General features: G+C 48.3%; 1 protein-coding gene across 12 annotated transcripts in view; it reads left to right on the top strand.

Moving 5' to 3' along the window:
- Nucleotides 1-15,743, top strand: part of LOC116664404 — a 41,617-nt gene extending 25,874 nt beyond the window's left edge. For 2 of the 12 annotated variants that reach the window (XM_032482596.1, XM_032482602.1), the window contains 6 exons: nt 6,580-6,618; nt 8,284-8,366; nt 10,285-10,406; nt 13,784-13,893; nt 14,004-14,091; nt 14,852-15,743. In XM_032482596.1, the coding sequence (XP_032338487.1) occupies nt 6,580-6,618; nt 8,284-8,366; nt 10,285-10,406; nt 13,784-13,893; nt 14,004-14,091; nt 14,852-15,119 (710 nt within the window). In that variant the 3' untranslated portion in view covers nt 15,120-15,743. The other 10 variants (XM_032482600.1, XM_032482599.1, XM_032482601.1 and 7 more) reach the window with 10 other exon arrangements.

Raw genomic sequence — 15,743 nt, 5'->3', positions numbered from 1 at the left:
AAGAATTCACCAGTGAAACAGTCCATGCCTGGACATTTCTTTGGGGGAAGATTTAAAATTACAAAATCATTTAAAAATATTTATATACTAGCCACATTTTCTATTTCTTCTTGTGCCCATTTTGAAAAGTTGCATTTTTCTAGGGCTTTGGACATTTCATCTAAACACTGATATATTTTGGAAAATGGTTGTTCTATGTATGTAGGATCTGTAGTGATGCCTTCTTTTCTTTTGTAATATTGGTAATTTATTTTCTCTTTGTTTCTTGATTGATTTCTCCAAATGTTTATCAATTTTAATCATCTTTTTTCAAAGAATTAATTTTTATTTTTGCTATTTTTCTGTAATACACTTGTTTCCTTTGAAATTTATTTCTGCTTTCTTCTTTGTTATTTCGTATTTTTGTCTTTGTATTTAGTTTGTTTTTATTTTTTTCCAACTTGAAATGAATACTGAGGTCATTAAGTTTCAGCCTTTCTTCTTTATAATATCTGCTTTTGAGCTTCCTTTAATCACAGCTTCAGTTCAATAACATGCTTTTGTATATTGTATTTTTTATTATCATTTCATTTAAAATATTTTCTAATTTCTATTTTGATGTATTCTTGACCAAGGGGTTATTAGAAGAGTTTTGCTTTATTTCCAAACATTTTGCATTCTCCTTTTGTTGTTGATTTGTGGCTTAATTCCATCATTTTTCAAGAACAAACTTTAAATGATTTAAATCTTTTCAGATTTGTTAAGATTTGCTTTATAGCCCAGCCTGTGGTAATGGTGCCTTCAAAAAGAATTTTAAAAACTTTATCTGGATTTTATACTTGTTCTTAACAAACACATCAGTCTCCTGAGAGCTTCTTCATCTTAATTGAAAACAGAATCCCACTGCATCATATTTTAATGAATCACTCTTTTATTGGTAAACATTTCGTTAGTTTCCAGTACTGGTGATATTGGAAAATCCTGTGATGGACATCCTTGTAATTACTTTTTGCACAGTTTTGTGATTCTGTCAGAATCAGAAGAGTGCAGGATAGTGTTAGCAGGCATGGGCTGTGAGGCGGATTCCTAGGTTTGAATTCTGGCCTTTTATCTTGTTAAAAATGCACATTCCTAGACTCCACCTTAGACCCAATGAATCAAATTTCTCACAGTCCTCCAAGTTTGAGAGCTCCCGCTGTAAAACGGGTGTGGGAATGGTGGTGATGCATTGACGAAAATTGATTAAGCACAACAGCTGATTATAAATTCTCCCGGAGGGAGGAGAGAACAGGTATTTTTTTCTGTTGCCTTAACTTCCTTTGGTCCCTTTGCCGCTTCCCAAATTGTTCTGAAACTTGGGCAATGAATCAGGCATTCCTGGATCTTCCTTTGCCCCCCCCCCCCCCCCCCCCCCAGTTATGCCTGTGAAGAAAAGCAGTGAGCACACTCAGAGACAGTATTTGGGGAGGTTTGACTCATAGTCCTGGGATTGTGACTGAATCTTGGTGGATTCTAGTGGTTGCTGGAGAATTTATTTCCGTTTCATCTTGGGGGCTAAGGACAACTATGTCTCATGCATTTCTCTTGGGGACGTGCCAACAACAGTCTCACTCCTGTTGGGGGAGGTTGGGGTGACAGCCAAACAGAGCCTGTTCCAGGGACAGGCTGTGGAGGATGCTCTGTTAGTTTCTTCCCATTAATGTTTGCCTTCAAATGTTCATCTTGAAGCCATAAGAACTCACCTTTCAGGCCCAGCTTAACATTCATTTTCCCCCCTACTAATTCATTTAACAAATATATAATAACCACAAGTCTGGGCAAATGATTTATTTAAATGTTTATTGTTAAAATTCCATGACAATCACTGTTTTAATTGCTGGAGACACAGTACTGGACAAAATGGATCCAGCTTTCTGCCCTCATGAGATTATATTCTGGTAAGTGAAGAAGACAGCAACAACAAAATAAGTAAAAATACTACAATGACATGTTAGTAACTGTTACAGAAAATAAAGCACAGGGAAGAGACAGAAAGTGCCAAGGATGGTATTCAATTTACTACAATGACTAATTATTTAAGGAAATTTAAGATGTTCAGAAAAGTTGCAGGAATAGAACAAATAATTTTCAGATACCTTTCTTTCATACCCCTCAAGTGCTAATATTTTATTACATTTATTTTCTCTCTCTCCTTAATTATTTAAGAGTAAGATGTAGATATGGCTCTTTATCTCTAAATATTTCAGAATCTGTACTTCTCAAAAACAAGGATTTCTCTTATATAACCACAATCCAGTCATCAACATCGGGAAATTAATATTGGTACAAAACTGTTATCTAAGTCATAGCCCTTATTTAAATTTCACCAATTGTCCCAATAATGTTCTTTACGCTAGAAGGAAACCCAAGGTCCTCCGCTGGATGAAGTTGCCGTGCCTCTTCGGTCAGTCTCCTATTTCATGACACTGACACTTTGGAAGAGCATAGTCCCGTTATTTTGTAGAATGGGTTTTATTCCACACATTTATTCTGCCAGTAGAATGGATTATTATTCTTACCACCAAATGGTCGTTTTTTACATGATGTCATTCCTTCCACTTTTATTAGTTGACTTTCTACTGTAAGGAAGAATCTTTCTTCTCATTTATTTACGAGTTGGTCTCAACTCACAGAGGCTTACTTTAGTCTATAATCATTTGTTGCCATTACTTATTTTGAGGCTCAGATTGTCCCAGACTGGCCCAGTGGAAGCCCCTTTGATCTGGTTTTTGTACCTTTGACATGCCTCCATCATTTTTTTTGGGGGGGGGGCACTTTCTTACTTTTTGCCACAAGAAGATGTCCCAAGCTCATTTCGTACTTTCCCTGCCCCAGGCCTGCAGTCAGCCGTTGGTTCCTTTTAGTGAAGAATCATCTTTAGAAACCAAGATCTTGTCTTTACGTATGCTCATTGTTAATCAGGCCTGTTATGAGACAGAGCTGGGAAATTTTGTACACACACACACACACACATCCATCCACATGCATTTGTACTTATTTCTATGTCTAGTTATCTCTAGCTATATTAAAATCTATGAGGTCACACTAGTAACTCCAGTTTCCAACAGCGCCTCATGGTCCATTTTCTTATCCCCTTTCCGTATTTATAACTCCTTTCTCAACAGTGAAAGCCTGGCTCTGTTACCAACAATATTGTCACTTACTTGTCCCATCCTAGAATGTGCCAAGAGTAGTTTCAAGAATTGCTAACTTACTCCTCTGCAAAAAACGAAGCCTACTAATTAGAATTCAATGTTTGTTTAAAAGTTATTTTCTGACTATTGTCTGAAGACATACAATGCAAATGCTGTGCCCAAAAGTTAGTTAGCGCTCTCCTTTCAGGGTTGTTATGTCGTTTGTTTGGAATACAGCTCTTACTCTGCTTCTGTTCTAATTTAGGTCCCCTCCCCCATTCTTGCTGCTCTTCTTCTCTTTTTTTGGAGAATGTGAAACATTAACATGGCTGGGATTTATAAAATGTTATAGCCAGAGAAGTGTTATTCTCCCATCTCCTATCCCCTCTCCCCTTCCCGCTCCTCACCCAAGCCCCGTAGGTAACTGTTATGGACTGCATTGCGTCCTTGCAAATCCATAGGCTGAAGTCTTCACCCTCCCGCACCTCAGAAAGTGACTGTATGTGGAGGTAGAGCCTTTAAAGGTGTAAGGAAGTTAAGATGAGGTCGTAGGGATGGGCCCAATCCAGTAGGACTGGCGTCCTTCTCAAAGAGGAGATTAAAACAGACACACACTGAGAGGATGGCCGTCCACAAGCCAAGGAGGGAGGCCTCAGAAGAAGCCAGCCCTGCCGACGCCTCGGTCTTGGACTGCGGCCCTCCGGAAGGGCGAGGAGACGCACGGCAGCCCGGCAGCCCCGCAGCCCCGCAGCCCCGCGGCCTGCGGTTCTTTGTTGTAGCGGCCCTGGAACGCCACCGCGGTGCCCAGCCTTGCTAGCCCCTGGTCTGTCGCTCCTGTGCCTTTTTGTTCAGATGAGCAGATGGACCCGTATTTTCATCTGTCTTCTTTCTTTTACACCCCGTGCAACACGCTGCAGGTGCTTTCACTTTCCCACCTCATACTATATCCTAAAGGCCACTCCCCATCCGTACGTCGGTTGCTGAATAGTGGATCAAGCACATTCCTAGAATAATCCCACTTGGCCATGATGTGTTTTCCTTTTAATACATTGTGGCATTACATTTTCTAATAATTTGTTTAGGATTTTCAGCTCTATGTTCATGAGGGGTAAAGGTCTGTAATTTTCTTTTCTATTATCCTTGTCAGTCTTAAATATCAGCATTATTTGTCCTTATAAAATGAGTTAGGAAGTGTTCTCTCTTTCTCAGTTTCCTAGAAGCATTTGTGTAAAATTGGTATATTTCTTCCTTAAATGTTTGGAAAAATTCACTAGTGAATTCTTCTGGGCCTAAAGGTTTGTTTTAGTTTTTGGTGGGAGTTGGAGGAGGCAAGGAAAGAAGTTACAGATTCAATTTTTAATAGACATGACTGTTGAGGTTTTCTGTTTCTTCTTTTGTCAGTTTTGATAAGTTGTGTTTTTTAAGGAGTTAGTTCATTTTATCTAAGTTGTCCATGTTTTAATGTAAAACCAGGAAGGGCCCACTAAGCAGGGAGCTGAGGGAGGTGGGGAAGTACATTATCCAGATACAGAGGCGGGTGGCTATAAGCAGAAAGAGGAAACAGAAGATGCAAAGGCCCTGAGGCCTGCATGTGCCTGGTGCCTTGAAGAACAAAAAGCAGGCCAGTGAAGAGCAAGAGAGATGAAAAGCGATGGAGATGAGGTCAGTGAGATAATGGAGCTCAGACCACCTAAGACTGTCTAGGCCATTGTAGGGTCTTTGGCTTTTCCTCTGAATGAGTGAAGGTTCTAAACAGAATATTGCTGTGGTCTGACATGTGTTTCAAAAGGTCAGACTGGACCATTGAGAACCGGCTCAAGGATGGAGAGAGAAAGGCCAGATAGAAGATTCTCAGTCCAGGGAGGCGGCAGTGGAGGTTGTAAGAACTGGTCTTGTCTGGAAAGACTTTTAAGGTAGAACCAGTCAGATATACTGACGGATTAGATGTCAGGTGTGGGAGAAAGAGAAAGATGAGGGAAGACTCTAAGGTTTTAGCCTGAGCTATGACCATTTACAGAGTTAGGGGATGTCTGGGAGGGGCAGGTTTGGGGGAGGAAGTTCAGGACTCAATTTTGGAGAGCTTAAGAGTGAGCTGCCTGCTAGGCGCCCTGTGAGGAGGTCAAGCATGTCGTTGGGTAGGTGGAGTCAGGGTTCAAAGGATAACGATACAAATTGGGGAGCTATTGGCGTGTAGGTGGCATTCAAAGGGCTTGAGAGACTGATATCGCCAAGAGGGTGAGTATAAATTGAGAAGAGGTCCAAGGCATGAGCCCTGGGGCTGTCCTGTGTCCAGAGGTTGAGAAACGAGGAGGGACCAGAAAAGAGGTTGCTGACTGATGAGACGGGGTTGGAGGAGGGGGATGTGGACTGGGGGCATGTGGCTTCCTGGAAGCCCACTGAAGAGGAGGGGATGGTCAGCTGGACAGTAGGCTGCTGATGGGTCTGGTACAGTGCAGACTGAGCACTGACCATCAGGGTGAGCAACCTGAAGGGCAGTGGTGATGGAGGCAAGAGCAGCTGGGTGGAGCTGCCTGAGCCAGAGCAGATGGAGTGGCTTCCAGAGGGAATGGGAGACAGTCATTCAGCTGAGTAAGTGTAGGTGACGTCTTTCAAGAATTTTCTCTTCTTGGAGAAACAGGGTGGTTTCTGGGGGAAATGTGGGTTAATCACAGCATGTTTTAATTACAGCCCCAAATACAGGAGCCATTTACTCCATGCCTTGGATGTGTCATTCTTGTGGGACTCTGGGGACTCAGAGGTGGAGGAGACACCGTCTCTGCCCCCGTGCAGTTTAGCAGCAGTGATGGACCTACAGAGATTTACAGACCAGGAAGGGATTCAGTGTGATGGATGAAGCCCAGGGGCTGGTGGGAAGGGCCTGACCAGCTGAGCAGTCACCGAAGTCTTCCTGGAGGAAGTGATGCTGGGCTGAGCTTTGAAAAGGAGCTGAAGAGGCCCCCACCTCTAGGACGCCTTCCCTGATCTGCCTAGTCAGTTGTTTTGCCTTCGTTTTTGCACAACACCCCTCATGTTCAGGTCCTTAGCACCTGCTTCATTCTGCTTGGTATTGATCATTTATCGGATCCCATTTATGTGTATCAGGCACCTTCCATACCCAGATGCTCAGTTTGGTACTTTTGCCTGCATAATCTCAGGGAGTCCTCAGGGGTCCTGAGGTCCTGCTATGACTCCCACTTTACAGATGAGTAAATGAGGCTCAGGAATGAAGTACCTTGTCCAAGGTCATACTGCAAGGAAATTTCAGACCTCTGATTTGAATTCTGTTTGGTCTCTACCCAGCAACCCTTGTCCTTTGCCTCAGGGGCCTCTGCACACAGTAGGGGCTCAGGAGATTTTTTTTTTTTTTGAGATGGCACAGAAAAGAAGTGAGGTTTAGCTGTTTGCTTGTTTGTTTGTTTGTTTTCAGAAGCCAGAGGAGGAGAACATCTCCTGGCTTGCTGCACAGGTACAACTCGGAAGGGGTCTCAGTGCCCTGCCAGCCCATCACAGAGGGACGCTGCGGGAAGCTGTGTGGTTTCCCCCTGGTCCCCGGGGCCACGGGGTGAGCCGTGGGGAGAACCGAGGCATGGCCCTTGCTGCAGGCTAACTTCAGGGGGCCCTGAATGACACCAGATCCTCCTGTTCCCCACCTCTGCCTCAACCCCTTCAGGGGCTCCTGAGGATCACGTTCAATGAAATCAGCGAGGCACATCTTCCAGTCTATCTTTGCCCCCTCCCTCCCCTCCTTCCCCTCTTACCTCTGCTTCCTTCCTTCCTTCCTACCTTCCTTCCTTCCTCCCTCCCTCCCTCCTTCTTCTTTTTTCCTTTCTTTCCTTCTTCCTCCCTTGGTAATCCTTCCCTCCCTTTCTTCTTCCTTTCCTCTTTTTCTCTCTCCCTTTCCTTCTGTTCTTTTTATTGAAAATATCACCAACTCTTTTCTTTTATACGTTTCTCTGTTGGGATTGTGCAGTGTGCTCAGTTTCGGATTCTGGTGAGGTAGCAGGCTTCCTCCTCCAGCGAGGGCAGCACCTCGGGGGCTCATTCCCTGGTCTACCCCATCATCCCGCCCCCGCATCAGCATGCACCCTCGTTCCCTCACTCATTTACTCCTTCACCTGCCACCACTCCCCCTGCTCGCGGTGCCTTCATCCTGGGAGCCTCTGTGGCAGGGAAGCTGGTGACATGCAGGTGGGTGAACCGTGGTCTCTGCCTGCGGTTACTCACGGTCCAGGTGAGGGACACAGGGAAACGCTTGGGAAGTCTGGGACGGGGTGGCTGCCATCGGAGCAGGACCAAGTGATGCGAAAGTGGGAGGACAGAGCCAGCGCTGGAGGAAGGGGGCAGTGAGCGGGACTGGCTTCCGGGACGAGAACCCTGAACAGTGAGTTGCAGCCTGTCACCTACTGCAGGAACCAGGCCAGAGCCCCCAGGCAGAGGGACATGGTGTAAGGAGGAAGGCCATGCTTTGTCTGCAGGGACCCATGGCAAAGTGGAGGAGGTGGCTGGGCTGGGGGTAAGGCTTCACTGGGTCTCAGTTTCCCTGTCTGTCACAAGATGGGGCTAAGCCACTCCTCCTAGGACTCCTCCATCTCTGAGCCTTCACTGGGGAAGCAGGTGCATTCTGACCCATTGCGATGATGGGTCCCTGGCAGTTTGGCCTGTTTGGTTCCCCATGCCTGGCAGTGCTGGGCCTCATGACCACAAGGACAAAGCAGGGCAGTGAGACTCACCACAGGGAGAGGCCCCCGTCCCAGACTGGGGTCCCCACGTGTGTCAGTGTGGCACCACGTGGAACTGTACGGGCTCTTTATCATCTCGACTCCCTCCTGAGTTATTCCCTGGTTCTCTAGGGCCTGGTGGCCTTCCTGAAGGGAGACACCTTATGTGAGGTGAGGGCTGGTCGGTCTGGCCTCGGTCAGGGCGTGGCTGGCACACAGTGGGAACACAGGTGGCTATGACTCGAGGAGAATGGGAACAGACGGCGTGAAGGCAGTGAAGCCCTGAGTTGTGCCCTCCATTTTCCTGTCACCCAGGTGACTGGGACTCAAGAGCTTTTCCACGCCTTTGTCAGGCTTCAGGAGACAAAGTCCTGTGGCTTCTCAACAGCTCGTTTCTCTTTGTTGATTGACAGGTGGAAAATCTGGGGCTGCAGCCATGGCCTGGGAACCAGGGGCAGGGGGGCCCACCCCCAGGGCTCAGGCTCTCCCTCCTGAGGTAGGTGGATGGCATCATCTCTTGTTTCCTCCCAGTTTAAAAGTTCTCTGATCTAAATCCATCCATCAAACACTATTTTGAGGGTTTCGAAGTGAAGCCTGGGTGTTTTACATCATCCCACACACCTGCTTCACACCTTCCAGAGTTCGAATGTCTCTTTTGACTGGCATGTCAGATGGCCACGTTTCTGGACCGGAGGGGCCCCGTCCATGAGCCTCTTCTTCCAAGGAGCTGACTGGTCACCTCTAAATCCTGTAGGTTTGTTTGGTCCTGACAGCAAGGTGCATGACGAGGAATAAAGTCTCCCAGATTAAGACCTCTGTGTCACCCTGAAGGCCCGCACTTCTTCAGGGTGATGGGGGCAATCACAGTGAGAGATGGATGAAGGTAACAGTGCCATCAGTAAATATCAGAGGATGGAGGAAAAAAAATTCAGCTGGCTCAGAATGAGAATCCTACGTTCGGTTATATAACAACAGATCAGGCGTGTTATCTGTGTCAGGAAGCCATACTCCTGCTCCCCAGATTGGTAGAGAAATTTCTAGTTAAGGCCTGTTTGCCCTTTTAGTCAAGACTGAGATGGGGTACCTGGGCACACGCTGGGTCTGGATGTGGTGGCCAGCAGGCACCGTCCTCCAGCATTCCACGTGCTGGGCAACATTCCCCAGCCTCCCTTGCAGTTACGTTGGGTCACGTGACTAGCTCTGGCCAATGAGCTGTGAATAGAAGTGACGTGTGTCCCTTCTGGGCTGAGGCAGTGAAGAGCCAGTGTGACTCTTTGATGCCCCTCTTCCCCTGCTGTGGCCCTGGAGGCCACACGATGTGTGGTTAGAGGGGTAGGAGGGCCACTCACATGCAAAGCAGAGGACATCAGGGAACCTGCATGACTTTTCTTGTGTAAAACTCTTACATGTAGAGATTAGCTTGTTTCTGCAGCTTAACCTGTCTAGTGGGAAGAGGCAGAAATGAATGGTTCCCACACCACTGGAGAACCAGACTTTGAACCTTGACTCTGCCGCTCCTGGCTGTGCACCCCTGGGCTAGCCACTTCACTAGGTTTCCCCCTTGTAAAATGCGATAGACTGGTCTGTAACTGACAGGGTGGGCGTTTTGGAAGCGTGGATGGAAACCGTTCGGCCAGTGCCTGGCACATGGCAGGGGCACAGGCTGTGTCAGCGCTTGTCTGCAGCCCACCCCCTTGACTCTGCTCCCTCACAGCCTCACAGGAAGAAAGCCCTCTGTTTGCTCAGTCACATCCACTGGCCGTTCTTGCCTGCATTTGGTCAAAGTTGCAGACGCCTGTGCTGGGCGTGAACCCAGCACTTCTCAGAAGTGTGAATTCTCCCGCCGATCCTCCCACGGCTGCACACACAGGCCCGAAGGTGGCAGAGCCATCTGGAGTCAGTCCTGCCCCAGGCTTCAGTTTTCTTAAGAGGGTACAGAGGGGACAAAGACGAAGAGTTTCCTTTCCCATCTGGCCTGGGGAAGGAGCAAAGCTGATTTTGTTTGTCCGGATGGTTCAGGGGTGGGGGAGGAGAAGGCAAGGGATCTTCACTTGACTTCATCCCAAATAATTTTCAGTACAAACTCAAGAGACCCAGCTCTTATGCAAATCCATTTCCTTGAGCCCTGCATTGCCATTTGCTACCACCAGTGTGAGGTAGTCAGTTCTTTGTTGTGTCTTGTTTTTCACTCTTTGTTTATGAAACTCCAAAGTGAAAATGAAACCCAACCACATGCCAGGCTAACACCTCAAGCGGCTGAAGGGTTTTAGAGGTGCTGGCTCATTTTGGAGTCAACCTTGTATCAATGCTGAGTGTGTGCTTTCTTGGAGGGGTGTGATCTGAGGGCCAATGCAAAGGCTCTTCAGTCCCCCAACCCCTGGATCTCCCCCACTGAAATTTTGCTTTTCTCCAAGTCCTGCCATTATAATTGGAGTTTGAAGGCTGTCCAAGTACCAAGTGTGGACGGGAGGCTGGCCTGCGGCGTGTGGTGGGGGTTCCGGATGGAAGGAGAATCCGCCTTTGTCTCGGCCTTGAGGTACTGCTAGCCCAGTCATCACTGCTCTTTTTCACGGTGACAAGGAGGACCAGCAGTTCTTGTCCACGCTCTTTGCAAATGTGAAACACCTGGGAAGCTTCTTGCAGTGTTGCACTGCCTTGCAGGAAAGACCTGTGGCCTCTGAGCCGCCCAAGGGCAGGATCCTCAGCCGTGTGGTCCAGCTCTGCACCCCGGGCCTTGCACACGGCCTGGCACATGGCAGGATCATGCCTCAGCTTCCTAGGGCTGCTGTACCCAAAGTGTCACAAACTGGGGGCTGAATACAACAGACAGTCATTGTCTCCCAGTTCTGGAGGCCGGAAGTCTGAAACCAAGCTGTCGGCAGGTCCCCGCTTCCCTGAAGGCTCTAGCGGAGGGAGCTCCTGTGCCTCTTTCTGGCTCCAGGAAGTTGCTGGGCTGAGTTTTGTCTCTGTGGACCTATGGCCTTCCTCTCTGTTTCTCTTTGGGCGTCCTCTCTTTTTCTTATGAGGACTCAAGTCATACTGGGTTCAGGGCTCACCCCAATCCAGGATAAGGTCACCTTCACTAGTGTTATCTACAAAGACTCTTTCCAAAGAAGGTTCCAGTCACAGCTACAGGGGTTAGGATTTCAGCATATTCTGGGGGGACACAGTTCAACCCACGATAGAGCACAGCCCATATTGACCAAGTGAATGATCAGACACTGAGGGGCAGAGAGGACACTGGAAATGGCTGCAGGGAGGAGGGCCCTGCATTTAAGATGCACAGAGCTCTCCAGACATCGCGGTGCACTGTGATGCGGGTGTTCATCCAGTTCTCCACTTCGCTGAGGCCCAGGGTCCTTTCCTTCTGAGGGTCATTGTGCACTTTGGCCAGCCATTCATTCATTCATTCATTCAACTGCTGTAGAGAGGCCAGACCCTTAGCTGAGTTCTGATGAGACAGAGAAGTCAAAGATACAGTTTCAGCTCCCAAGGAGCCCCCAGCCAAGCTAGGAGATGGCTGTGACAAGGTTCATTTTGATACCATAGGCTGTAGATGGACATCTGGAACTCTAGGAGGAATTTGGGGAAGATGTGGCCAAGCAAGATTTAAAAAAAAAAAAACTGCCTTAAAAAAAGACTTTAATTTTATCCAAGTCAGGCCCCCACTGATCTGAAAAATACTTGACCTCACAACTGCTAGGGGATCTGGGCGCCCTGACTAGGGTTGGGATTTTCTCTGCAGATGCCAGGGCACAGGTACCGCTGACAAGAAAACTTCCCCGCGACGGCTCAGGGCTGGAAGCAAAAGCATCTCAAAGGCTGGTTGTGAAGTTTCCAGGGGAGAATGTCCTCTGCAGGAAGAGTAGAGCCACCCCGTAGCCTTCCCAGTTCCAGAAGGCTCCGTGGTGAATACATAATTAGGCCCTCTGTAATTACCAGTTTGAATCTGCCTAGGACACTAGGGCTCCCACCCCCTGATTTACCTTATAAATTTATTCTGCTAAAAAAGTCGAAAATGTCAGTCTTCCGTGAAAGCTGCATAAATGAATTATCTCCCCGGATGACAGAAGGTGGGAAGGAGGGGGAAGCTTCCAGAGGACATCCTTCATTGTGAGTGTCTAAAAGTACCCCACACTTAGCACGCATCCAGCCCTCAGCCCAGCCAGGCAGCTTCCTGGTGCTGATGCGGAGATGCTGACTTCCATGGCTCGGTGGGAAGGGAAGAACGCCAGCTCCTCGGCGTCCCAGCCAGTGGGGAGAGGGGCCTGTTTAAAACCTGCCCCTTTGGACTTCAGAGAATCTTGCCCGGCGTGCAGTTCCACGTGATGAAGGCCCCTAAACAGAAGGGAAAGAAGGGAAAAAAAACAACTCAGCTTCTTAAAAAGAGTCCCGTCCAACTTCGCTGCAGTCACTTCTGCCCCCAGGATGGTCCTCTGCCAGGACAGTGTCCTCCTGCCCCTGCTTCTCCAGACCAGACGGCCCTCGCAGAGCTCTTCAGAGCCCAGTGGCTGCGCCGGTGATTCTCCTACAAAACTCTAAAAAAAATGTATGGCAAGTCTTTCATGACATTTTAGAAAGTTTGGAAAATTCAGTTCTTTTAAAAGCCTCTCTATTTCCATCACCCTAACACAATAGCGGCAGTCATTTCTGTATCTCCTTTCAGTCTTTTTTTCATAGGTGGTCTGTTATCTCCCCTCTCCCCCCACACAAAGGACAGCTGTCACAACCTGTAATTGTTAATTTCTTGTGGCAGATGATAAAAGCCGAAAATGCCAACTGTGGGGAATTTGGAGATCAAGAGAAGGAAACGAACAGGGAGCCTCTGGTGCCCACTTCCAAGATGACGCCCTCGAACTCCCAGTGGTGGGGGGGCGTGGTGGTGTCTTCTCCGCCTTTGTTCTGTGGGCACAGCTTTTTCAGGGCCCCCATGCAGTTGCATTAGGTCTCGTATTGAGGTCCAACTGTCTCATGCATTGATGACCTGCTATGTGCCTGCCACGGGCCAAGGAGAGAACACAGACTCCACTGTCCGCTTTGAGGAACTCAGTGACGTGCTATAAACTATTTGTGAATAAGGACTATGACCTCTTCCTCCAGGTCTTCCTAGAGGTTAGCCTGGTCCGTGGCACATAGTAGGTGCTCCATCAGCCTTCATTCCATTTGTTTCTGAATAAAACGCAGGGAGAAGCACTCTTTTTACTCCTGCAGTGAAACGCTGCAGTGCTTCCATAGATGGGGTAGGATGCCAATCTCCTCTTGACCTCAGCCTGAGGCCCCCATGATAATAATAGCTATAATTTGCTAATTCCTACTGTGTGCACGGCCCCGTACTGGGGGCTTGCAAATAGATTATTACTCCCCAGAAGAATCTTAAACGTAACGTGGGAGGACCTGGATGCTGAGAAGAGAAGCTCGTCTGAGGTCTCCCTGCAAACAGCGGGCAGAGTGGGGATGGAACCCCTGTGCCTCTCATAGCTGTCATCAAGATGCTTGTGCCCCACCCCGTGCATCGCCCACAAGGTTGCTGGAAGGACAAACTCAAGTCAGGGCAGAGAACAGGCTGCGCACCCTGTAACTGTCTGCACCGACATTAGCCGTCTGTTCTAAAATTTAACCAGCAGACCCTTCTGATCGTCCCCACCCACTCTGGCTGCAGTGTAAGCCGAACTTTCTTGTGTTCAGTCCTTTCTGAGACTTGATGTCTCCAGATCCTGTTTACCTTTTGCTCCTTCCTCCCATTTCTCCCCACCTGGATGATGTGGTTTGAGAGCCATGGTCATATTTTCCTGGATTTTGCTGTCCCCAGTAGAGGAGAATAATCCCCTCTGCTAACCTCGTCCTTGTTTCTCATTAAATTTTCTCTTTCTTCCTGGGTCCCGGTCCTGCGCCCACTTTGCTCTGCTGTTCTAGCTTCACACCCAGTGGGGCCTGCGGCTGCCCACTGCTGCTTCGCAGGACGGCTGGAAATCAAGTCTGGATGGAAACTGGTGGCGTGGTTGTCCCTAGAGACAACCCTGGAGGTGATTCGGGCATGCCTCTTCTTGACTGTCCTTGGGCTTCCTGGGGATGAAGGTCCTTCTCTTTCCAGGATTAGGTAAGATAACCCCCCTGCGTCTCTCTGACCCGGCAGGCCTTGAGGGTCTGGGAAGAATTGTGGACCTCTATCCCTACTCCTCTGCTCCCATGGCACTCAGGACACATGGCCAGGAGTACCTTCGGTGGGCTGTGTTACAACTACTATAGTCCCATAACTCCGTCTGCTTCCCCTCGCCTGGTCCTTGGAGCAGGGTGTCTGTGGCAGGTTCAGGTTTGTCTGTGGGAGGAACCTGGCAGGCACCCATCCACGTGTAATGTTGGAAGGATGAGTCACGGCAATGCTTAGGAAGTGACCACCACATGCCAGAGATGGGCTGGCACTTCCTATAGGCCCACTCATCTCTGCCTAGCCCATAAGCCCACAGGTGCACCATCTGATGAGGGAGGTCACAGAGCTGAGCAGTAAAGGCCCTCTCCCCCTCTCTGGACCACCCAGCGGTGGGTGCCTTGTCCGCAGCCTGAGATCCCGGTCTGCGCCCCTGGCCTGCAGTGGCAGGCTGGTGCAGGGCAGGGGAAGAAACTCTTGCTGGAAGCCACAGGCAGCCCTCTGGGCTGGCGGGGAGGAGACTGACAACAGGCCTGGCCCTCCCCCACTGGCAGGCAGGGTTTAGGGGGTAGATGACTCATCCAGACCCAGCCTCCCTGTTTCATTTGGAGGAAACCCTTGATGGGCGCTGTGGCGGGGCGGAGGCTAATTGCACGGCGCTGGGAGCTAAAGCAGCTGCTGTAATCCTCTCACCTCTCACAGCGCAGTGGGAGCTTCCGCTGGGTTATGCGGGCGTTCGGGGGCTGTGTACATCCATGGCGGGTGTCACCGTCAGAGGTCAGGCAGGGCCTGGGCCACCGGGGAACCTCACCACCTCATCTTGTCCTTAATTAAAGGAGGACCTACTTGACCAACGCTCAGCCTAATAAGTTGTTCCCAGTTGCAGAGAAAGTTGCTGTTAAAGACCTTGATGGTGGAGCAGCAACTCTGAACAGCCTGGATGACCTCAGGAGGAGGCTGCCTTTTCCTCGGTTTCTGGGGGAGAATTTGCCCCTTGGCCTGGATATTCTAGTTTTGGAAGGGGGGGGGGTGCCCTGCAGCCCTCTGCTGGGAGTCTGGGGGTTGGTCTGCATTCACCCCTTACTTGGGAAGTGTAACCCTTAGAGATCAGAAGTAACCTGGGAATAAGACAATTCAATAAAGTCACAATAAAACATCCAAAGCCTTTCATACTTTTTCACTTTCTTTAACTCAATTTATTTTTCATTTTGTGGACAGAGATTTAGTCTGAGTATTAGTTTATGATTTTTTGCCGAAGGAATTACTCAACACACACACATATAAAAAGGAAATATTATTTTTATCATTTATTTTGTGCCATGTATACCATAGGAGAAAAAAAAAACACGGCGCGAAATCACTTCAGTACCACTGTGTTTTTCATTACAAAGTTATTACATATAGAAATTACTCCAAATTATCTGAAATGAATGGAAATTATGAGGTTTAAATTCCCCAGGTTACTGCAGGCACAGCTCTGGAAATTTATTTTGTCATCTTGCTGAACATAATTGCTACAACAAAATTTCTTCCATTTTACAACTGCAGCATAACTTACTTATACCGGTGTAGCTGTAATTTTACATCAATAAGTTGCATGGGAAGGAATACACAGGTGGTAATTGCAAACAATAATTTGTGCTGAGGTCCAGGTGGAACGGTTGGCTGAGGAAAAGACTTCAGTTACCGTCGGCAACGGCTTCGTGTCACTGTGGCCTCTTCCCATCC

The sequence above is a fragment of the Camelus ferus genome, chromosome 6 (assembly GCF_009834535.1).
Source record: "Camelus ferus isolate YT-003-E chromosome 6, BCGSAC_Cfer_1.0, whole genome shotgun sequence".
NCBI lineage: Eukaryota > Metazoa > Chordata > Mammalia > Artiodactyla > Camelidae > Camelus > Camelus ferus.
Note: the sequence above shows the minus strand (reverse complement) of the source record. Positions and strands in the feature narration are given on the sequence as shown.